The sequence below is a fragment of the Alligator mississippiensis genome, chromosome 2 (genome assembly GCF_030867095.1).
Source record: "Alligator mississippiensis isolate rAllMis1 chromosome 2, rAllMis1, whole genome shotgun sequence".
NCBI lineage: Eukaryota > Metazoa > Chordata > Crocodylia > Alligatoridae > Alligator > Alligator mississippiensis.
In genome coordinates, this window is record NC_081825.1 from 277,335,633 (window position 1) to 277,360,747 (window position 25,115).

The 25,115-nt window shown below is 40.8% G+C and overlaps 2 protein-coding genes across 6 annotated transcripts in view; one reads left to right on the forward strand and one right to left on the reverse strand.

The window, feature by feature from the left end:
* The window catches only part of PPP4R4 (protein phosphatase 4 regulatory subunit 4), a 143,978-nt gene extending 129,099 nt beyond the window's left edge, over window positions 1-14,879 (forward strand). For 2 of the 5 annotated variants that reach the window (XM_019481638.2, XM_019481642.2), the window contains 8 exons: window positions 694-735; window positions 822-896; window positions 3,938-4,013; window positions 4,266-4,343; window positions 4,725-4,818; window positions 6,238-6,308; window positions 9,926-10,076; window positions 13,761-14,879. In XM_019481638.2, coding sequence (XP_019337183.1) covers window positions 694-735; window positions 822-896; window positions 3,938-4,013; window positions 4,266-4,343; window positions 4,725-4,818; window positions 6,238-6,308; window positions 9,926-10,076; window positions 13,761-13,785 — 612 coding nt within the window. In that variant the 3' untranslated portion in view covers window positions 13,786-14,879. The remainder of the gene's footprint in view (window positions 1-693; window positions 736-821; window positions 897-3,937; window positions 4,014-4,265; window positions 4,344-4,724; window positions 4,819-6,237; window positions 6,309-9,925; window positions 10,077-13,760) is intronic. The other 3 variants (XM_019481639.2, XM_019481641.2, XM_059723189.1) reach the window with 3 other exon arrangements.
* A 1,979-nt stretch (window positions 14,880-16,858) lies between these two features.
* The window catches only part of SERPINA10 (serpin family A member 10), a 28,830-nt gene continuing 20,573 nt past the window's right edge, over window positions 16,859-25,115 (reverse strand). The window contains exon 5 of the mRNA XM_006266263.3: window positions 16,859-17,441. Within this exon, the coding sequence (XP_006266325.2) occupies window positions 17,250-17,441 (192 nt within the window). The 3' untranslated portion in view covers window positions 16,859-17,249. The remainder of the gene's footprint in view (window positions 17,442-25,115) is intronic.

Here is a 25,115-nt window from a genome sequence, read left to right on the forward strand (position 1 = left end):
ATCCTACAGGTATCAATATTCTCCTGTTTTGTTTCTATTTGTGCTCTTATAATATGCAGATAGGAGTTTCTCATATTTGTAAAACACTACTGTAAATTTGTGTGTACTGTATGCATTAGCAACATGGTACATTTCTTAGGGCTTGATTTAAGTTTAACCCAACAGAGCCACACAGGGAAGTAATAATTCCCCTCCTTTCTGTACTTTTACTGCTTTATTTTTACTGTACTTGGTCTGTGTCACTATGTGATTAAGACTACACGGGTGCATGCTAGGTGCACCCTGTAGGGAAAAATAGGCAGGGAGTTGATAGAACCGTGGTTCTGCCTCCTGCTATGTACCAGATAACGGAATGAATAGGATTATTCCTCTAAAGGTCTGAGGGGATCATCATTTCAAACACTCCACTTCTTCCCCCTTAGTGTAATAAGTAAACTCTAATACTTATGTCTCTATTTCTGTCTTTGTGATGGTTCTTTAGTTAAGCATAGTATACTTTGGGCTGTGCACAATTTTGCTCCTCTTTTGTGAATCTGAGTGGGCCTTGGTGGGGAAGAATATCAAAGTGGCCTTCTAATAAAGTTTTGAGTGTCAGTATTAAGCTTTCCTACCTTGAAAGATATTTTGAAGTACCAATGTTACATAAGTTATTGGTTGGCTTAGAATGACTAACAAATGACCTTATTTTTATAGACAGTGTTAGAACTGGACAGAATGGAAATTTCTGTGGATGCTGTAAGTACTTACTCATTTTCTTACTTGCAAGATATGGCATGGCATTATTATTTATGTTTTATTGATTTATTTTAAACTTCAACCAGTTTCAGAAAAGGTTTTATGAAAATGATTTGTTGGATCAAGAAAAAGAGAGAGAAGAGCATCTTCTTTTGGAAATGGTATGTTTTTCAGCATAGTATATCAGCTTTACTTTAATATATAGTGGCTAAATCTTGTATGCTACTGAGGGGAAAAATTTAGGGTGTGAGTGAAGTGTATATTATTGAAGTGGCCTGTGAAAACCTTTAAAATAATCTCTCCCTGATTATTACCTAAATTACAGCATGTCAGTTGGAAGTACAAACCTGTATTTCTTAAAGAAATTTTCCACTTGCAAAAGCAGTAGCTTAAAAAATTCTAAGCACTTTTAACAACACCCCTCTATAACATATTCCAGGGGAACCTCATGTTTTGGCAGACCTTGGTAACATAATAAGCTGAATAATTAGATACTCCAGCGTTTCAAATACAGCTTCAATATGCAAAGACACTAGTGCCACACATTTTCTTTTGTGCCAAGGAAGCTGAAGGAGGCTCTCTCTCTGCTGCAGGCTTCCCTGTTAAAAAAAAAAAAAAAAAAAAGGCCAGTGACAGCTGCCACCCACCAAAGTGGGGAAGCTTAGTGTGAGAACTAGTAAGTATTCACGAGTTGTTCACTAATGGAAGGGAAGGCAGGGAAATATGAGTGCTTCTTGCCTCTCTGGTTTGAAATTGCTGCAATTCACAGCCGCTGTCAGCAAGGGCAGGAACTCCTGCTGTTGGCAGTCCCTTACCTAGCTTATTGCATACCCAGATCCTCATACACCAAACAAACCATTTTCAACCTTCAGTCTTCAGGAGCTGGCTGATCCTTAATCTGCCTGGTGTATGAAGAGCTGAGGGGTTGATAGACTTACAAGAAAGAGTATCTATATTAGCACACCTGCCCTAATTTACAGTAATCAGATTTTCCTCCAGTCAATCATGGCAGGTTCAACAGTGGCCTGGAAACATCACCTTCTGCCTACAATACAGTTCACAACTCCCACACAATTCCCTTTGTTCTCTGCATTACCCACTGAGCTGCTTATGCTGAGCTGTAGCTGTTCTCATCTCCCTGTCAACCCGAATAGCCTTTCTGCCCTGCTCAACTTTCTCTGCATTTCATCTGTTCCAGGCAGATGTCTTTTAGGTGGACAGACTTCTTGACCAGCTCAGTTAAGGGGAGAGATTGGCTCAGTGCCTGGCTAGGAGGACACAGAGACTTGTTTGACTTACTAGTGAACTGATTTTTCACCCCTTTGGCAGAGCAGTACCTGCCTGGGGATCGATGCTTAGTAGATTGGGACTAATTCCTACTTATTCAAAATCCAGAGCCCAAATGGCCCTGTCATTTTCCCCTTGCATGGCAAGGCCTCTCTGTGTTCTGCAGAGTCCCAACTCCTTTATGCACTTCCTCATCTTCTGAATGTCCCCTGTTAAATTCTTGCCATATCAAGCTTGAAATGCTCCCCAGCAATCTCACTCCAAGTTCAAACTCATTTTAAGTTGTTCTCAAGCCAGAGCTACACACTCCACATGCTGCCAGCTTAATTTGGCCACTTCTGGTTAGAAGTAGTGCATTGTCTGCTGCCATTATAAAAGAATCAAGTGATGAGGAAAATGTCTCTAGGCACATTTACACTGCATGCTGAGAAGCATGCTATCACAGCTAGACTGTTTTTGGTACCTAAACCATTTAGAGCTAAGTGGTTATTTTAACATTGTACTGCAGTGTACAGTGTAGACATACTCTTGGTCTGTCTGAGTTTGGATTTAAAGCGGTATGCTTGAGTGTGATTTTGAGGAACTGGATGTGTGCTAGAACTGGACGTTATCAGGTCTGTGAAGTTGAGAAGGCTATGAGCATTATAAGCAGTATGTAGGCATAAACTAATCTAGTTGTTAGCAGTGGCTAAACAGTTGATTTCCTTGATTTCAGTAACTCAATGGGTATTGCACTTGAACAACCTTGACCCTGAGTTAATGAAAAAATGTATTTACTTACTTTTTATGTTTGATAGTAATGATAATACAAATTAAAAGGGAAAAATGCAATTTTCTAGGTTCAGATGACACATTATGAAGTGTGCTACAAGGAAGTAAAACAATTAATGTTACGCAGTCTTTGTGGCAGTAATCATACTTATTCATCAAGTAGGCCCAGTGAGCAAATGGAAATAATAATTGGACCAAAAATCAACTTGATTGATGCATAGATATATAATCATATAAGCTGTGTGTTATAAAGCCATCTAGTATTATAGTCATAAAATTGAGTTTCACAAAATACAAGTACTAATACCTAGTTCAGTTGCCTTGTTTTCAACAATAGCTTCTCGACGTTAAATGCTCAGTTTGTTGCTTGAGAAAATACAGCAGTTTAAATAACAATGTGTGATTTTGAAATTAAATATTGTCCATTTCTGATTTTGTACCCTTGGACCATTCATTAGTCATACCTTACATTTTGTATACATCTTAAGAAACATAAAATCAATAAAGCACATAGTTTTTCTATTTTACACTACCAGCTTTGTCTCATACCCTTTCTTCAAACAGTAACCATTCTAGTTAATATTTCTCTTGCTTGATCACAGTCTGAAAGCAACTTCCTGAGAGTTTAATAAAAATGTACTAACTGTTATGTTATTGGCATCTGAACGAATATTTTTCCACTCTTAAGATTTTTTCAGAACCTTAGCTGTGCTTGCTACATTCAAAAGCAGCTTTACTTTAAAATGTCTCACCTAGCTTACATATATGAAGAATGTTTGCTTTGCTATTTCACATGTCCTTTGAAAAGTTGAAAGGACATACTGTGCCTATATTATTTAACAAGCTTTAATGATGTAGATCCTGAATCTTTTGTAATTACCTTTGTTGCATTACCATTGTTTTTGGGTATGATCTCTTTTACTGGAAAAGCACGCTCAGATTACACCATGCTGTTTAATTGGCTCCAGAAGCTATTCATCAATAGATTTATGAAAGTACTACTGATTAGAGAGGATTCAGTTAAAAGTATTAAGAGATACAAATTAATTTCTAGATTAGTGAGTTGGAAGCACATTCATTACTGGAGGCTTCCAACATATGTGATGTATAAATTCTTATATTAATAACATTGTTTTTGTAATAGGAACAATTAGAAAAAGAGAAGCAGCAGAATGAGGGAAGGTCTGCCAACATCAGTGATAAAATGTTCGAAAAGAAGCGTAAGCTGTTTGTTTGTTTTGTGGGTTCCTTTTTGCTTTTATTTTTTGAGAGGGTGGTGGCATGTGTCATGCAAAATAGATTAATACCAATAAAGAAACACCACGACATTCTCCCCTGAAGCAGCATAATTATCTGCCTATCATATTCCAGAGCTGCTGCCAGCCTTAAAACATTGTGTGTGGTGCTTTACCTCTTTATTTAAAAGAAGGCTGCACAGCAAAATGGAGTACTTACACTAGGCTTTGTTTTAGGTAGAGACAGTAAAACATCATCAGCTTTGGCAAAAAATATACCTCTTTCTGTTTCTGGAAGCTCAACTCCATCAACAAGTAAGAAACAATTCTTTAGAAAGTTCTTGTTGAATGCTTCCACCTTTCCTATGCAAGTAAAAAAACAGACAAAGCTACTGTTTTCTTTGGTGAGCCAGAATCTTGCTTCGTGTGCTCATAAAGAAGTAATGCAGTTGAAGAATGGATGTTTTTTCTTCCCTTAATATGGAATATATTCATGTTTGTTCTGTTTGGTAGTTCATGATGGGTGGAATAATTAGGATTTATTGCTGTACTACTGTTCTGATCCTTCAGTGAAAGTATGCTGAAAGATTCAAACTAAAAAGATGTGCTTATCTACTCGCCCCCCCACAAAAAATAACCTCCCTAAAAGATGCAATAATTGTCTCCCTTTCAAAATATATTTGTTACTTGTTTTAGGCAAAGAAGGCAAGAAATCCAAGTTGGTTCGAAGCCAGTCTTTCAGTACTCAAGCATTGCATCCAAAATATGGCAACATTGACAAGTGTCCTAAGTATTTCTTTCTTCACTTTTAATTACTTATCTAATACATTTCAGTCCCAAAATCAAATGCATGCTACTTGTGATGTAAATACGCATGCGTTCTCCAAAACCAAAAAGAGCACCCATCAAAATATATATCCTGAAATCTGGTTAGCCACTGCCTTGTGTACATGTGAAAAGAGGTGTACCATCGTAAGAGTGCTGTGTCCATGCAGTGTAGGAAAGTCTCCCATATGTATCAGCTATTTCATCTCACAGCTCAAAATAAACCTTCAGGTTTTGGGGGGTTTTTTACTCATTATCCCCTAATACTGGTTTGTACCTACATTATTCTAACCTGATCTCTTCTGGCTACTTCCAGCCAGGATAGTGGGATAACAGTTGTGCAGCAGTTATCCACTTTATGCACATGCCCCATCTGCTGTTATTGTGACACATGCTTATGTGGATTGCATGTTGGCTTTCTCTTCATATGTAATAGTCATGTTTAAGTAAGATAATTAAGTACATGAGTCTACTCATATGCTTAATATTAATCATGTGTTTAATTTTGATGAATTATGGCCTCAGTCAACAAGTTTTAGTTGAATAGTACAATTTTATATTTGAGTAAAGAGATCATTTTAATGCAAATGTGAGTCTATAAATTCTTATGGTTGATTTAAAGTACTTTATCTTCTGTCCTGTATTTAAAAAACAAAACAACCTTTTCCTCGGTTTTGATAGCTACCTGCAAACTAGTTTTTTTTTTTTAAAGGCAACAATTTCTCAAATTTAATGAAGCATAGAGGTGGTTTGCTATGTTAATCTGAAGTCAGGCAGGTTGGACAGAGTGGAACCTTAGGGCCCTCTTACACATGCTCTGGGGGTGAGGGGAGGGACAGTGCTGTAATTAGAGTGGCTCCAAGAGCCGCTCTAATTAAAGCGCCGCAGCATCCTTGTGTTTCAAAATGGTGGTGGGGGCACTTGAACTAAAGCACATAAAACAAGCTTTAGTTCAAGCGCCCCCGCTGCTATTTTGAAGCATAGGTAAACTGATACATGAGATGTGGAAGGCTACGGGAGCGCGATAATTACCACGCTGCAGCAGACTTAATTAATTGTGTCTGCTCCAACGTGCTGTAATTACAGCACATTGGAGCAGCCTCTGTGCTTGTGTACAGTCACTCTTAGAGACTGTTTGAGAGGCATGAACTTTCATAGGTAACAACCTACTTCATCAGATCCTAGCTAAAGTAGTAGATTGTTACATACACATTTCATGCCTCTGAACCACTTAGGACATGGTGGCACCTTAGAGACTACCTTCTGTCAAATTTAATTCACATAAATTTAGAACCATAAATATTACAATGAAACCAGAATATACAATTTAAAGAAACTCCTCTTTATACAAAGCAATTTATCTTTTTTATTATTTTCATTTTAGTAAAAGTTCTGCAACAGGATATTCCTCTTCTATATCAGGAGTTGGAAAGGGTTCTATACTACAATTTAGTGGTAAGTAATATTCCACTGTTGGTTGGTTTGTATTACAGTAGTTCCTATAAGCTCTGATGAAGATCAGGGCTCTATTGTGCAGAAACGGATGAGAGCATACCATTTGGAATGCAGCTGGTAATTCTCAAGTTTTCAGGTCAAAATAATAATTAAAAAAAAAAAAAGATATTAGTAATGCCTATTAGCCACTTGCCTATCATTGGCACTTTGTAATAGGAGCGTCAATGGAAATAAGTTTTGGGATGGATTCGAAATGCAGCATCTGTCCAAATTAATGCTCAGAGTATGGACAAATGTACACCTAAAGTGGTTTTAGAAGGGGGAATGTTACCCAGCCTAGTCAGGTCTATCACAAAACCATTCTAGCTTTTACCCTGTATCATCCAAGGTCAAAGTTAGTGCTTTTTAACTCACCTGTATTGTACAGGATCATACACTTGTAAGTGACAGTGTAACAACTGCTGCACAGTTCCAAGCAGCAGCTTCCCACATTTTGAGGCTACTTCAAGTGTATGTGGGTCCATACCTTCAGAGTATATGCTAAGCATGTAAGAGCAGCATCATGTAAAGCGGTGGGCAGCCAGCCTGTGGCATGGGATGCTTGTAGAGCATCTACTGGTGCCAGTGTAGTGCAGCTGCCTTAAGGGGTCCCTACCTGTTAATGCCTCTTGTCTCCTCAGAGTTTTCTTGTATTCATATTCTCTCCTGTCATGCCTTGATGCAGTAAATTGACAGAGAGGCTGCCCTAAGGGTGAAGAGAGCTTTGTCTGGATCACAACTCCCCTGGGCTCATCCCACTTTTACTGTTGCTGTGCCCTCTAGCTTGGAGTCCACTGCCCAGGACTGCAAGCTTCTGGCTCAGCTTTAGTTATGCACTCATGACCTCAGGTTCTGGGCCCCATGAGACTCTTACACAGGCCTTGGGGACATGGGTCAGGACACGTTCCAATCCTGACTCTGTCTCCAGCAGGTTTTGCACCTCATGGCCTCTACTTATCCCCAGACTCTGACTTCTGTCCTCTTAATGCCAAGTATGAGATTTGGGGTGTCCCCAGGCACTCTTTTCAGTTGCCTCCGCACATTCCCCTTACAGCCACAACCATCAGATGAAATAGAAAACCATACACACAGGTGCCTGCCCTGGCTCAAACAAAACACCCTGCCTGGGTTTGCCTCACTCTGCAGTGGTGCTTGCAAAAACCAAACAGAAAAAGACTCAGAGTACTTATCTCAATCCAAGTAAGGGTTCTTAGGCTGTTCTTCTGAGTCTGTCCCTCATAGCCCTGGTTCAGCCCCTGGGCCCTCAGCTCCAGAGCTCTGCTCACTGTAGCTCTTACAGTCAGACTGCCTCTCTAGCTTGAGGGTTGGGCTTATAAAGTGTCTTCTGGGTCACCAGACCCTCCACTTCCACCCCTGGGCAATCAGGCACTTTCATGCACCTGGACTCTGTGGCTGTCTTGTCTCAGGCTGTTCTGACTGTTAATTTGGCTCGAGCAGCATAAAGAAAGCATGAGTAGGGGGAAAAAAAAAAGGAAAACAACAAAGAAAAGGGGACAAACTGAGAGAGGAGGATAGGGCCAAGCACCCCATACCCTTTCTCTCTTCTAGTAATGGGGTAGGGGCCCTGTTACAGTGCTGCAAGTAGTACAGGCAGCCTATGTGTATGGTATATGGCAGATTGGGGAGTGCAATGACAGACAGGGCAGGGAGCAAAAAACAACATCAGGTTAGGCAAGGAGAAGAAAACAGAACAGCAGCTTGGGCAGGAAATAGAAAGCTGAGCTGCAGATTGTGTAAGGGAAAGGGACTGGAATGGCACTCAGGGGCAGTCTGGGGCTAATTTGTGGTACACCTGCACCTGACAGAAAGATCGTCTCCCATTGATATAAAGTTCAGAAGAGCTTAATTGAGAAACAGATAACAGATGATGGAGACTTGTGTAAGCAGTGGACTCGGGATACTAGAAATAATAATTCCAGTTAGCAAGGTTAGTCTCAGGAAAGATTATTTGACCCTGGGCAGAGGAACAGAACCCTTCATTTGGGTACATGAGAGGTTTCTGTGTACTGGCAAGAGCAACAAATTTAACCAAGTCAAAACTGCCACCTTTAGCTGTGGCCACTGTGGTACTTTGAAGGAAGTAAGCAATAAACAAAAAAACAAAAAGCGCTAAGCCACAAAGCATTTACTTAAGGAGAGAAAAGAGAATTTCTTCCTTGCCCATGTAGGGGGCCCTAAATGCACAACTTAGCATGGGGCAAGGCTAGCCAGTCCCAGGGCACATGGGCCACAAGTGGCACAGGTAGCCTCCCTGTGTGGGACATAGGAGATGAAGGAGGGAGTGGGGAACATGGCAGTAGATATGGCAGAGAGCAGACATCAGAGCAACAGATTAGGCAAGAAGCGTAAGACAGGAACTAGAAAGCAGAGCAACAGGTTGGGCAGGGGAAAGGAGTTAGTGCTGCGGGTTTGACCTTGTACAGCTGCCAAAAACGTTGGCCCCTGCTGAGTTAATACTTTATACTATTAAGTTACATAACCTTTCTGTTACTCCACTCCTCCATATTGTCATTATTGATTGTCACCCACACATTTCATGAGCACACATTTAATTCTTTCCTGATGGTCACTAATAAACTTGTAAAACAGGATGGATCCCAAGACTGACCCCTGAGGGGGTCACCACTAGTAACCAGTCTCCAACCTGACAGTTCACATGTGTGTGACCCATTGTTTTCTCCTTCATTTTAACCAGCATCTTCCCCATTTTATGATTCCAGCAATGTTCCCATCCTATCTAGTTTGGCTAATCATTTTCTGTCAGCCATAACGTCACAACTTTTGCTGAAATCCAGGGAAATTAAGTGTGCTGGTCTGCCTTTGTCTAACAGCTACTGTGAACAGAAAGAATGAGTTCTTACTCCTATCTATTCTAAATATGTTGCGTGGCTAAACGTGTCATTTCAATATCCAAAACCATTAAAGTTACCTTTTGTAATTGTTAGTTGTCCCTTGATTTTTAAACTTTAAAAAAAATTAAACTACTTTGAATAGTACTTCACAAGTAATATTCAGTATGCAATCCTATAGATTAACCAGAAAAAAGACACCTTAATACTCAGTAAATAGAGAAATTTTCATATTTTTGCTTTGATTAGTTCTTAGCGTATTTTTCTAGTTTGAGTTACTTTGTGTTATACATTTGCTAAAACAGTCGTATTTAAAACATAATAGATACTTGAACATGCATTTGGACTCTGAGTTTTTTTTCAACAGTAATTTGTCATTGAAATTATTAAAATTGTGTTTTCAGCTGTTTGTATTCACATTTTTGGATGTAGAAAGGGAGGCCCAATTTTGAAAAGAAGTGTCTAGATATATTTTAACCTTGAAATTAATTCATTTCACATGGATCTACCCAAAAATATATAATAAGTGTCAAAGCCATTAGTATTTTGACACTAATAAAGGAAAGACAATGCAACACCTGATTGAAATGTTTAATTAGTAGTTTACTTACAGCTGAAATGATTTTATGTTAGACCACAGTACAAAACCCATTAAACCCAGCCACAGTATGTTTTATTTACGTTTAATTTCCTGTCTCTTTCTTACAGATGATTCATTCCGGACTCGTTCCACCAGCAATATTGGGAATGCTGCCTTTCCTTCCAGTTCCCCCTTAGCAACTTCCTCCCGCAATTCAGTTAACTCAGTTGATCAAAAAAACAATGGGAATAAAGATAGCCAGTCACGAAAGATGAGCTTGTAAGTGATTTGACTAGAGTTATGACTGTGCTTAAGTGTGACTCTTCAAAGGGAATTTGTCACAGCCTATAAAACAGAATTAATTGTGTCTATATGGTCACATTGTGTTTTCCTTGCTCAGATGTTTGTGTATACCCGAACTTAGGTCTGAGAGATGGTGCATGCAAATGTTTGGGCTTCATATGCTTTTTAAAGATTGTATTGTGGTCCTGCATCCTATACCTTACATTTGTATTTCAATATTTCTATCTGGTTTGAGGGGCTAGGGTGCTGATCAGTATTTCCCTGCATTACATCTGTCACTGACTCTGCTCAAGTTTTTTACATTCAAAAGTCTGCGTTCTACTTTACAAATGAAAAATGGGTTATCTAATGATTTTCTTAATAGTCTGGTATCGTTCATACCAATGATTCTCACCCAGGGTACCAGGACAGAGAAGCCTGTTAGAGTACTCATCTTGTGAACCTGGGATAGAACCCAAAGTTCTCAGGCACCTGTACAGGTGCTGGACGTCTGCTCCGACCCGTACTTAGCACATGTTGGAGCAGATTCAATTACTTGTGTCTGTTGGATTGTACTAATTAGCATACTCCAGCAGCCTCTGCAGCGTGTTTTCAGTGTCCCTGTGCTTTAGAATGACAGTAGGGGACGCTTTAACTAAAGCTCATAGAAGGAGCTTTACTTAAAACGCCCCCATTGCCATTTTTAAGTGTGGGATCCTAAATACACATGAAGCTGGAGTCGCTTTAATTTGAGAGCCACTCTAATTAAAGTTCCTCCTCCCCCACTCACTCCTCCCTCCACCCTGGAGCACGTATACAGATGCCCCTCAAGTTTTACCCTTCCTCATCTGTCAGCAGAAGTGTCCATGAGACCCACTAGTAAAGTTTACCATCCTCTGGTATACCAAAATATATCATTTATTTGAAGAGGTTAGCTGACAGAGGTCTTTTCAGTGGTCACTATTGATGACCCAGGAGGGTGTTAAGGTGATGCCAATTATATGGTCTCTGGTTCACTCACTTTATCAACAAATGAGACAAAGTGGTCACCAACTGAATGGTCTTGAGCACTCACGAGTGTAACTGAAGTCGATGAAAACTGTTTTGAATACAAAAAGCTCTGTATAATGCTAACTTAAAAAATAGATCCTAGGCACTCAGAATTTGTGAATGATTTTAATCTCAGTCTCTCTCTCTACCTTAGTTCTTGATCTGTAACTTGGGGTTAATAATACTCACCCATATCACAGAGGAGGTGTGAAAATAAATTAATTTGTCAAGGGCCAGGAGACAGAGAAATGGGCAGGAAGCAGATTTCACATCTTCCTGAACTCTTCAAAATTTCAAGTATTTTCCTACTGTGATTTGGGATGAAGCCAAAACTTTCATTTTTTTTTTTTTTTTTAAACAACCCCCAAACAACAGAGGTTCCCAGAATACAGTAATTTTTCATACAAAATTAAATAAATAATATTTTAATTATGTTAAATTATTAATTTTTTACTATTATGTAATTATTTATAATTGTTTCACAAGACTGCTCTGAAACATTTCAGTAGCCATCCATGAACAGTCTGAAATCCACATAAGGTGCTTGAGTGCAAAAATTTGCACTGGAATATCTAGTTTACAGGAAACATATGTACAAACATATTTTGCTCCCTGTTAGTCCCATATCAAAGGTGTATGTAGAGATGAAATACTCTTGAATTTTGTAAAATAATATGGACATCCAAAATGTATCTCATTTAAATTTTGATTCCACTCTCTGCAGTTAGCAAAAAATCAGCCATTGCTTTACATGTGATTTGATTAGGCCTGTAGGCAGGAAAATGTCATGAATTGTGCTGAAGATGCCTTCTTTTGTAACTATCATGGCTGAATCACAGAAAATATAAAGAACTTAATTTAAACACATTTTTCAACTGTGGAAGAGTCACAAAAACATCAGTTAAGTGCTTCAGCCCACAAGATACCTTACTTAAATCAATTTTCAGAGAAAAGCATGTGCAGCTCTGACTGTTACTAGGGAATAGGCAATGTTAAATTATGAGTCATCCTAGAACAGAGATTGACATGAATCATAAACACTAGGAATCTAATCCTCTACTATTACGTTGTTTAGCTTTATTCTCTTCATTTATATGATACCTCATTTTCAAGATGTTAAGCAATTTTCTTCCAGCATAAAAAATTTGTTTCCTACGTAATATAACTTGGGAATTGATTCATATATAGATAAGACAGCTAGCGTATCTATACTTTATTGAGGAATCAATAAAAATGAAATCCCGAGAGAGAGAGAATGCATTTAAGAATGATGCTGTTTTGTAGTCTGTGGTCATGCACATAGTGTCTGATTTGTTTTGCTTCCAGTTGAGGTAATTTCCAATTAAATTAAATCTCTGATTAACTTCAGTGATTTAGGGATGAGCAGGGATGAGAGATGCTTGCCTACAGTCTTCAAAAAATGTATTTACATGTAATAAGAATGCTTTGCATCCATATTTGACCATAGTATCATTCCTACTTTCAAAGCAAATTGCATTGCTTAGTTTATTGAGGCTAACACCAGAGTCCTGAATTCTGATCAGAGTTCTGCCCCTAATATACTGCATGGCCTTCAGTTGTATACAGATTTCTGTCAATAATTTTCTGCTCCTTGTGCTAGTGGGAGTTGGTTTTGGCCACATTTGTCCAGGGGGCTGTGTGGGGCACGTGTGCGTGTGTGTGGGTGGCAGGGGTGTGTGGAAGGGGGTGGGAGGGTGGCAGGTGGCTGACAGTTCTGGGGGAAGGTGCCCAGGTGCCAAGGCTGCAGCAGGGTATGGGGGTCCGAGGCAGCACTCCATGCTGCTGGCAAGCCCATCTCTGTGCTGTTGCCAGCAGGGTCCACTCGGAGGCACTTGCTCCTCCAGTAGGGGAAGGAGGTGGGGGTACTTTGGGGGTGGTGAGGAACTGCGTGGCCTGGCTGGTGGCACCAGGAGCTGCTGCCTGTGCTGTCAGGGCCAGGGCAGGGCAGGGCCACCAAGACACGCTGCCTGGGAAGCAGGGAGGTGAGGCTGTGGCCAGGCCACTTGGCACAGTGCAGGATCCCCAGCCCAGGGTGCTTTTAGGCTGGAAGGCTGCCAGCCTGTGAGGGTAAGCCCTTGGTTTCCTGCGGTTTTTTCCTTTAAAGGGGAAAATCCACAATTTTCTCCTTTAAGGGAGAAAATTTACAACCCCTGGTCATGATTTTCAGGCGAATATTTTTGTGACCTATGTTTAGCTCTTTGTTGGCTAAGCTGCTTTCAGCTCACCATATAGCTCTTTTAGAGCTATCTCTCTCATGTTGTGTTCCCCAACTACACTGAAGCCTGCTCCGTGTGTGTGTGTGTGTGTGTGTAAATAAAATATGCACACACATACACACACTTGGCTCTTCTGGAGAAGACTTGTTTGAAAAGTATATGCTTACTGTGAAAATAGCTCTAAATTGTACATGTATTTATGGTGTGCGTGTGCAAATGTGCATGTGTGTGTGAATGATAGAGGGCACACATGGTTGTGTTTCAAAGTAGAGGTGCTTAATAATTCCATTAAAATATATTGCATGCAATACCACATTACTATGAAGAATTAGTACTTAGTATTTTTAATAGATCAGAACATTTTTTACATACATCTCCTCTTTTTTGTATAAAGAAAAAACAGAAAATCAAACCCATAGATCGTCTGACAAAAAAGGAAGGAAACCAAAGACTGCTGGAAGCAATGTGATTGTGTGACAAAGCAGGAGCAGCGGCTGGGACTCCACAACTGGACAGGAGATATTTAAAGCATCTTGCAATGTTAAAACCTTTTATCTTTTAAATAAAATTCCTAAGTTGTAAAATATCATCACATAAATAATGTAATGGTTGCAGAATTCCAATGTTGTAGTGAAATGTTAATGAAATATAACTTTAGCTATGTGCTTTAATTACTGCAGCTAAAGAGACAGGTTTTTCTTTTCTTCAATTATGCCTCTGTAGTTCAGATTCTTGAATTTAGGATACAGGTCTCCTCAACTTAATTGGACTTATTCACAGTTTTAGCAGTTCCTAACATCTGTTGGTTAATAGATGTTAAAAATAAGTGAAATTGCTCTACATATGAGGAAATTACTTCACATTTTAAAGAATCTTCAATTTAGTTGATACTAAAATCCGGAAGCACTGATAAGCAGCTGTCCTGAAGCATAAACTGCGATAGGATTGTGCTGTAAATTTGAATGTAGTCTTGCTACAAGTTCTAACACAGGTTTATAAAAATCCTTTACAAGTTTTCCAAACATTTTAGGAGCAAATACCTCTAAATATGAAAATTATTTCCTTTGTTTAATAGAAACGGTTTTGTTGTATAAATACTTTAATTTTTAGTATTTCAGATTGTATTTTCACTTTATCTAATAATTTTAAAATGATGAATCTAGTTTTTAATTAGCTGTTTATTCAGGCTATCATGCTTCAGCTCTGTCAACAGCATTTGTTTGTATTAATGCTAATGTTTCTAGCAAAATTTGCCTGTGAAAACATGCAGTTCTATTTAAAAAAAAGTTTATGCCAATACTTGAGAGATACCGTATGAAGCTATTGTCAGCTTCTCTATTTCAAAATGCAATCAGCATAACTATATTGATATCAGAAAATATCTGTTTTTTAAATCTAGGTGTATGATAAAGATGATCTAATTTGTGAATGCATATGTGTGTGTGATTACTTTTTACAGTGTAAAATAATGAATGATTAATTTACTCAAAATAAAACCTAGGACAATGCAATACTTGCATGTTTGTGAAAAAATGTTATTTTTTCGCAATGTTTATTTTATAATGAAAGAGAAATAAAGGCATTTAACTATAGAAGTTATTTATTTAAAAAAATAACACTAAAGCCAGATTTACTGTTCTCCTGTATTAAGGTACCTAAAATGTGTATTAAGACTTTCCAGTGATCTTACATGTGATATCTAAATTTATTAGCTTGTTAGAGAGTAAATCTGAACTTTGTTCAGCTTGGTCTTTTCTTTTTTTAAAATAATTTATGCACAGTACTTGGACTTCATGTATATAAATCATTAGTGGTTTGTGTTTGTAGTATTTGTTCTGAAGCCTGACTTGAGCTATTGTTCTGAGTTTTATAGTACCAATGTTGTGTATTGATGCAGCCACACAAACATCAGAACATCCAGAGATCAGCAGTGGCATGATTATTGTGTGACTTTCTGTCACTGATGCCATCTGCTTCATCCTCTTGATCTGCTCAGACTGGTGGCTCTTTCAACAGGAAAGTCAGGCATAAGGTAGGGCAGGAAACCAGGAAAGTCCTATTTTCCGTTCTCTTTATACTAGCTAGCTAAGCTACTAATACCAATCACACACCAGGGTAAAACTTGGGCACAAAACCCACCTCAAGCTTGAACTACTAACCTGTGCTGAACTCCATGTCACTATGAGTACACTAGTACCACTACTCAAGCTTGCTTCAGTATATCTATCCTGCACTGTGGTCAAAAAAAAGTGTGCACTACTCTCTCATTCCTTCCTTCCTTTCTGGCTGCGTTTATGGATTTATCTCTCTATCTGCCTGTACCTTTCTAGCTCACCTCTCAGTAATTTGAGTGATCTTGGAGAGGCCTCATATCCTGTTTGGCCAATTTTTTAGTATCTGAACAAGAAGAGTTCTGCTTAGACTTGTAAACTGTGTGAGAATTCTGTGAAGCAGCAGGAAGAAGCTACATGTGACTCCGTGCCCACTGGTACAACGTCATGTTCTATATGTAGATTGTATGTTGTTGTCATTTTGTGTATTTAGTCCACAAGAAGATCCATATGTTGAAAAAGGTCTTTGCAAAGCAGTTTGAAATGATCTTTTCTGATTTCAGTCTTTAGTCTGTGAATGGAGTTATTTTCCCTTATACAGGTTTGTAGTTTTTAATTAAAGGCCCTCTACTAGATTTAGAGAACTCCTCAGATTTGATAGATCCTGAACATGTGCATCACCACAAGATCTAGATGATACTGATAATGTCTTTCCAGGATGGTGATACAAAGTACGACCAAAAGAGTTGGCTTTTCTAGCTACAGAATGAGAGAGTTTTTTGGGGAACATTTTGGTTTTTTTTAATAGAAAGTCCAATTTTTAATATGCTTTTATTTGACTGCATACATTTGCCATGAGAAACTGAGATGCATTTGATAAAGGTAAATAAAACCTTGAGCTAAAAACTCTTGTCTTACTTTTGCTATTTCCATTACAGTAATATGTAAACGAAATTCTCCAGAGCAGAACCTGTAAATCCCATTCTTAGGATTTGACTGTTCCCACTGAAGCAAATGGTAAAATCTCTGTTAAGATCAATGACAGTGAGGTCCCAATTTGTCTCCTTGTAGTCGAAAATATGATTAGTGAAGAAGATCAGGCTGTGGTGTTTGGATGCAAACTTCCTGGATGTTTTGATACATCTGAATTGAAGATTTTGATTCAAGTTTACCTCTAAATAGAGTTTTGCCATTAAAATGTTGAATTTGGGGAATTCAGGCTTGAGTTTCTGAAACTTTTAATAGTGGTTCTACAAGACGTTTTTGGGGGTTGAGAGCCTAGTTGTACTTTATGTGGATATTGACACTGACTTTAAAACAAGAATTTTTGTTTTCATTTTGATGTTTTCTATGGAAAATACTTCCCCCCCTTAATATGAATTGTGCAAAATGGCAGCTCTCTTGTTCAGTGGGGGATTAAATTTAAACAAACGACAGCATCTTTCAACTCAAATCATTTTATTGAGTTTGCATCAGTACAGAAATAGCTAGATTAGCTCACAGAATCATAAGATTCTAACTGATTATTTCAGTGTACCATCAGCAATTTCAAGTCTACTATTGAATGGCTGTTGGAAGATAGTTGGGAAATGTATTAAATAACATAGCTTTTGAACAGATCTCTGTCACAATTATTGATTCAATGAGGTAATCTGGGCACTCTGGCATTAACAAAATATACTTTAATAGGACCTGCTGCTGGTTCAAAATAGGAAGCTATTCTGATCTAATTTTCCATATTTAACATTAGTTCTGACTAATGCAAAGTAATAGTTTAAAGAAAACAAAAATAAAACTTGGTGCATGACATAGATAGAAACCATTGTCTTTATTCACAGTTCTGTAGGGTTAACCACCCTGCCCATGAAAATCAGTGTTTTAAAAGTTTCTTCAAATAGCATGAAAAGGAATGGTCTGTTCACTCTAATAGTAGGTGGCACTGAGTATGCAGTCATTTCTGACCCACTAGCAGCTGCTGCTTCAGTTCCTCTCTCATCCACTTCAATTACTGCTCTTTGGATAACCTAAAATACAAATATAATGCTGTTAGTTTTCTCATTTTATAACATGGAGAATGTTTCTCAAATTGCCAAACATCTAATCTGTGGTGAACCTCAGTGCAGAGGAATCAACTGAGGTTCACAATGTGGCTCTGACATTGCAGAGTTGGTTTTTGGGTAGACCTTTTGTACTTACAAAGAGCATCATTGCCTTGAATATGAATCGGCACAGATACTCTACTTTGCTCATAATTTATTAGTGGTCAGATCAGATTCTAAGAAGCTTTTCTACCTATATTTTGGAAAGTAGTTGGACAACTTCAGCATTTGTACTTTGGCAAAGATTTTTGTGGGTGATTATCTTTTGTTTGGACTGACCAAATAGTTGGGAGGGACACAGATGATCTTTTGGGTACCACTGCCCTTCCTAGGTCTGATTAAAAAATGCAGATACAGCAGAGGTAAACAAGATACAGAACAAAGGCCTGTGCACAACTCCAATGTGAATAAAATCAGGGCATAAGAGAGATTATCAGGTGGCTAAAAGACAATGAGAAAGCAGTAACCTGAGGGTAGTTTGTAGTAAGACCATTTAAGATGGTCATTATCACCTGTCAGGCAGATTGATTTCAAGAACCACTGTGTCTTATCCCTGGTTCTTAGGCTGGGCATATTTCTCTCATGTTTCTCTCAAGGTCTTGTCTTTTCACATGTAGGCTGTAATTGATGATCCTTCTTATGCATTCAAGTGTGGGACAGTAAATGACATGGGTATGCGGGGAGGGGGAGGGGGTGTTGTAGCAGGTTGCTGGTGGGCATTTGGTGTGGCTCTTTCAAAGGTATGGCCTATTTCATCAGTTTTCAGTTTGGTGTAGATGGCACAACTATTTTCAAAGTCAGCATGGTGATGTCTGAGGTGTGCTGACTGTAGAGTATAGCTATTTTGGTATGTTTGGTACAATTGCAGGTTTTGTGGACTAAGTGTGGTGGTCCATGGCTTTTTTTTTTTTTGCATATAGTTTTGTAGGGTGCCATCTTTGGTGTAGATCATGGTGTGTTAGTATAGATGTTGATGTTAGTATAGGAGCATTGCAGGGAGAATGATTGAGTGGTGGCAGCAACTGAACCAATGGTAAAAATCAGTAAACCAGTCCACGTGTTCAGTTCCGATGATGAAAATGGCATCTATGTAAAGCAGGTGCAGTGCAGGGTTTGGTGGTGCAGTTTTCTAGAAATTCCTCCAGGTGGCTCATGAAGAGGTTGGCATATTGTGGAGCATCTTTGTGCCAATAGGTGTGCCCATGGTTTGGAGGAAATGTTGGTTGTTGATAGTGAAGTTGTGGGTGAGGATGAAGTGGATGTATGTAATAGGTTGTGATTGCAACTGAGTGTAGTCTGTGTGGCATTTCAGGCAAGCAGTTATTATGACTTTAGGGTGTGCGATATTACTGTATACCTGGTGATGTCCAGAATTGCAAAAACAATCTTCTCAAGGAAGGGCTTGATGTTCTGGATCTTGCTGAGGAAGTATGTTGTGTCTTGTAGAAAACTTGGCCTTTGAATGACAGGAGGTTTCAAGATGGTTCCTATGAATCCTGATAGCTCTTCAGTGAGGGTACTGTAGTTGGATATGATGGGTCTGCCAACATTTGTGAAACTTTGGAAGCATATAAAATGTTTTTGGGGTGGGATAATGGGGGAGAAGTATGAACAGATTTTTTTTAAGCTGGCATGCAAAAAATTTGATAATGATTTCCAGTTCAACAGTGAATACTTGTGTGATGTCCTCCCCAAGTTCTTTATAGTAGTTGATGTGAGAGAGTTCTTTAGTCTCATTGATGTAGTCTTGATGGTTGGGGATGACAGTAGCTCCTCCTTTGTGTCCTGGTTTGTTTACTGTTTTGTTGTTGGATTTTAGGGACTGTGACTTTTCTCTTTGAAGGGGAGAGGTTATGGTGGTTCTGGCTTTTGTTGAGAATTTTGCTGTTAGCTTTCTTACTAGCTCAATTGATTTACTAGTGCAGTATGTGGTTCTATCTGCTCAGAGGTGTCCAGTTGGGTTTTTGTTGTTGTTTGTCTTGTGTTGTGGCAGGAAGGTAATCCTAAATTCTTTTGTCCTGGTTGTAGAAATATTTAGGCAAATTCTGTGGAAGAATTCTTCCAATTCTCCACATACCAGTACCTTGTCAGATTGTTTGTCTGGGCAGAAGTTCAGGCCTTTGAAGAGCACAGATAATTCAACAAAGTTAAAGGGATAGGAAGTTTTGTGTCAAGTTAATCGGTGTTCTGGATGGTGCTGTCTTGGTGCTCTCCCATGTTGCTGGTGGCCCTTTTCGGAATCAACCCTTACACTTTCTCTTATTTTGGATTGCTTTCATCAGACTTTTTGGTAGAAGGCTCAGGTATTTTGCCTAGTGATAAAGTATGTCTCCAGTTTTATATCTCTTAGCTTAGTAGTGTAAGTAAGTAGGTTCTATTTAAGTTGATTTCTGTTAGCGTAGATTAGGTGAAGGAGATTTTCCCTCTCATTTTTCCGAGGTACTGTTGTACAGTTGTGCTGGACTTGTGTGTATTAACTAAAGGATTAATTAAGTGATACAAGGAACATTAAGTCCTCTGGGGATGATGTTTCTTACACAAGCCTAAGATGATATCACTATGTAATTTTGCTTTTTTTTCTTTATTTTGTGGATTTGTAATATGACTTTTTTTGTAACATGGCAAGATACTTGTTTCCTCAACAAGCCAAAAGTAAAGATTTGGACTTAAAGCTGCCCCTCCCCCCTGCGTGATTTCATGCCTAGCTCAAATTGGCCAGAATTTGCTTTACAATCTTCAGATATTCTGTACAAAAAAATTTGGAAATGTCTTCAGTTCCTGCTGACTGTCATTTCTGGATGCCTATACACATGCTCAGGAGTGGGGAGGAGGAGGGAGGGAGTTTAATTAGAATGGTTTGTGGATATCCACTCCAATTAAGCTCCAATACCTGCCACACATATAAAATGGCCATGGAATGCTTTATCTAAGCCTTATTAGATTAAATTTAAACAAAGTGCCCAAGCGGCCATTTTAAAATGTGTGGGGGCTTAATACACGTGATGGTGAGGCGATGCTGGAGCATTATAATTAGAATGCAAATCAGCATGTATATAGGCAGCCTCTGTATCTAAATGTACAGGGAAATGTTTAAGTATTCAGGCAGGGGCAGACCCAGAGGGGATGCAGCAGCATGGTTGCACACCCCTTGCTTATGCACTGCATTCATAATGAACTCTCTGAGCTTACTGGTCTGTCTGCAGAGCACCTGTTAGAGCTCTTAGTAGTTAAATAAGTGGGAGTTGTGCCAGTATGGGAGATTTTTTCTTGAGTAACACCTCATATCCCTGAGGATCCCCACCACTTTAGTAACACCTCTTTTACCATTCTTTCCCAAAGACCCACAAAGATTTGCTTTTGTCCATGCTGTCCTTTCTTATTTCTATATAGTCTTTTGTGAGAGGGGAGGCAGGAGCGTGCCCCCCCCCCCAGCGTGGCCCAGACCCTGATCAGTATGCCCTGATACTTACCATAGGAACAGAGACAGGTAGCAGCTGGAAAGAGACCCAATGCCGACACAAATGCAGGCTCAGCAGTTTTGCAGCTGCTTGAGCCTGTGTATCAGTGAGAGCTGGGCGTGTGGCTCCTGAGCAGCATGGGCTGCTCAAAAGGTAGCTGGGGATCTAGCTGAGGTGGCGCCATGGAGCGAGGAGCAGAACACCAGCTGGGAGATGCCGGCTGTGGAGCTGGTAGGCTCCAGCTCTAGCCACCACGAGAAGGAGCCGGGTGCCTGCTAGAGGACCCAGACAGGTGAGGCAGAGGGCAGCCTTGGGGGCCGACAGGGGCAAGGGAGCCCCAGTGAGAGGCAGCAGCCTCAAGGGACGCTGCCAGGAAGCAGAGGGGCTCCGACCAGAAGCTCAGACACCAGGGCTGGGGACAGCTGCTCAGGCCCACAGGCATCCCCAGACAGACCTACAGCAGGCAGAGCATAAGGAATCACAAGCCCCCAGGAGGGGAAGTAGACGGTGCCAGCTGGAGGGACCACAATAACGGGACCACAGGTCAGCCGGGCCCCAGGGAGGTGACGGCAGAAGAGCCGGCAAAGGCTGGACACAGGGCGGTTGCCTGTACACATGGCTATTAAGATAAAGGGGACAGACAAGTCTTCCCCAAGGAACTGAGGGCCCAGAGGAAGGGAATCTCAGGAGCCCACCGGCACAAGCCAGTCATTTTCAGTTGAGTTTCTTCAGTTACAGTTTGACCCCGAACAGGGCAGGTTTAGTTTCTCAGGAGAGGGGAAGCTGACTCAGAGACCAGGGACAGACCCCTAAATATTGACAACCAGGAAGACCCAACCCTATCAAGGCGGGCAGTGTGGGAAGACCTGCAGGGAGCAGCATCTACCCAGGCCAAGGACGTGGTAAGGGTGGGGTAAAGGGAGTTTTGGAGCCCCATGAAGACACCCATAGGGTCGAGACCCCTCCGGGTCCCCCGACAGGGAGCTGCCTTCCCAACAATAACACCAAAGACGTGGCAGGCGAGAAAAGGGGCAGTGCCCAGACCATCTAGGGGGCACCGAAATAGTGTTTCACCCTGATGTCATGGGGGCAAGACGCCAATGAAGAGGTCCCCAAAGCCGTACAACACCTACCAACAACATCTTTATTGAATTTTGCTGCTTTTTGTTCTAATATAGATTTAATAGATTGCATAGACAGGGCTGGAAGGGACCTTGGAAGATCATCGAGTTCAGCCCCCTGCCTGAGGGGCAGGAAGTCAGCTGAGGTCATAGGATCCCAGCAAGATAAGTATCCAAATTTCTCTTGAAGGTGTTCAATGTAGGTGCTTGAACCAGCCCCGATGGTAGGCTATTCCAGACCTTGGGGGCTTGGACTGTAAAGAAATTCATCCATATGTCCAGCCTGAAACAGTCTTGCAGTAGTTTATAGCTGTTCCATCTCGTCATCCCTTGGGGTGCTCTGGTGAACAAACGTTCCCCCAGATACTGGTGGTCACCCCTGATAAACTTATAGGTGGCCATCAGATCACCCCTGAGCCTGCGCTTTTCCAGGCTAAAGAGCCCCATAGCTCTCAGCCTGTCATCGTAAGGTCTGTTTTCCTGACCTTTGATCATGCGCGTGGCTCTTCTCTGGACTCTCTCAAGCTTCTCTACATCCTTTTTGAATTGTGGGGCCCAAAACTGGATGCAGTACTCCAGCTGCGGCTTCAAGGCTGAGTACAAGGGAAGAATGGCATCCTGGGATTTGCTTGAGAAGCATCTATGGATGCAAGCCAGTGTTTTGCTCACTTTACTAGCTGCAGCATTGCATTGAAGGCTCATGTTCATCTTGTGGTCGATGATGACCCCCAAGTCTCTTTCTTCCGTAGTGCTAGCCAGCGTACCACTGCCGAGCCTATAATGATGCTGCAGCTTTTTCTCCCAAGGTGGAGAACCTTGCATTTTTCAGTGTTAAACACTATCAGGTTCTCATCCGCCCATTTGCTGAGCCTGTCCAGGTCAACCTGGATCACCCTCCTGTCTTCTGGTGTGGATGCTTTGTCCCAGAGTTTGGTGTCATTGGTGAACTTGGCCAGTCTGCTTCTGACTCCAATGTCCACATCATTAATGAAGATGTTGAACAATATGGGTCCAAGGACAGAGCCTTGGGGGACCCCACTGGTCACAGGGCACCATGACAATTGACTTCCGTCAATTACCATACTCTGGGTCTGACCACGGAGCCCATTTCCCAGCCAGCGGATTGTGGTGGACCCAAGGCCACAGCTGGGTGATGATTGATGGATTCTTCATAGTGGCCATTAGGATTCTTTTCCAGCATCAGGTCCATGTATCATATCCTTGATCTTAGCAGACAGCACACTTTCTATTTGAATGTGCACTGGTGACAGGTCTGTTGATTCTTCTTGAGGAGTCTGCAGTCGCACACATCTGCCTCTTCCTGCTGTTGGTGTGAATCACTAGCCCTCTGTCTTCTGTTTGTTGTGGTCTCTGCATATCATCCTTTTGTTCTCTCTCAATTTTCAGACTCATCTTGGTTCCTCAATAGATTTCAGTCTCTCTCCATTGTCTCTTCCTTTTCTGAGCTTAACAGCTCTTATCTTCTTCCTTGTCTTCTAACTCTACCAAACAGGCATGTTGAATAGCCTTGGGCAGACACCTATGAAGACCTTTAGAAGGTTACTACATACAAGATCTATAGTTCTGGTATGAAATACCTTTTGTAGTGTCTCATGGTGCTAACAGCTACTGGATTTTGGTTGTTCCCTGACTAGGTAAACAATAAAGGTGCAAGAAATCCCTTCCTATTGCTGCCTCCTTAAAGATTTGGGTAACAGTAGCCAAAATAAGGCATTTTATTTCATTTTTATTCTCAGTGTCTGTGTAATCTAAGATATAGAAGCAGTCCTGGATGCAGGTACATGCATAAGTGCTCTGACACACTAAACTTAGTGTCATGCTTCCTCTCTCTGACCTACTAAGTCCTGAATACTTCTCTCTACAGTGGCCCAGCATCAACACGAAAGGCAGAGGGTTTCCTAACAGCAATCTAGTCCTGTATTATGGTGGGTAAGGTGTTCTTCTGTAGGGCTGTGCGAAGCTTCGGCCCTGATTTCAATTCTGCGGAGATTCAGCCCGATTCGGTGGCCAAATCTCCGAATCTGAATTGAATCAGAGGACCCTTTAATCTCTCCGATTTGAATCAGAGCCCTCTGAATCAATTAGGAAAGATTTGGAAAGATTCTGATATTCAAACATAGACACAGCTTTAAAAGTTTTTCTACATACCTGTAGGTAGCAGGCGGCTCACGAACACTACGATGCTGGGGCACATGGAGTGTCCCACAGAAGCACGGGGGGCTCCCCAGCGTGCTTGGCAGGAGACCCGGAAGTGGAGCAGAAACACTTCCAGTCCACTTCTGGGTCCGCAGGAGAGTGTGTGGTGGGTTCCCCCATGGCCCCTTGGCTCAAGAACTGGTGCCTCCTGGGTCTGGGGGAGACTCCTTGGGTCTTCCTGCAGCCAATCGCCAAGCCAGGGGGAGGTGCAGGGGGGCCTCCCAGTGCGCTTTCCGGCGGACCCGGAAGTGGATCGGAAGTACTTCCAGTCCACTTCCGGGTTCACTGCCAAGCACATGGAGGCCTTGCCCCGCACTCCTGTGGAACGTTCCATGTGCCCCAGCATCACAGTGTTCATGAGCTGCGCTGGTACCTCGAGGTATGTAGAAAAAACATTTAAAGCTGTGTCTGTGTTAGAATCACTGATTCTCTAAATCAGCATCAAATCTTCAGATTTGGATTTGGCCGAATTGAATCGGGGACAGTGATCCGAATCAACGAATAGAATCACTGTCCCTGATTCGGGCTGAATCTGAATCAAATAGGGCCTGCTTCGCACACCCCTACTTTTCTGGAAGGCAAGAGGTAATTTGAACCTCTCAGGCTAAGGAGGTCTCTCACTGCCTCAGGCACTGTTCTAACTGTCTTATTATTATATAAAAGGCAGGCACCCCATTGGCACCCTCTACATCTTAAAACTAATTAAAACCACTTATTTGTTGTGCTCAATCTTGTCAATGTGCATTAGGTGTTCTCTGAGTATGCCTAGCAGATTTGATCCCTCAGGTACCTTGTTTGTGGAT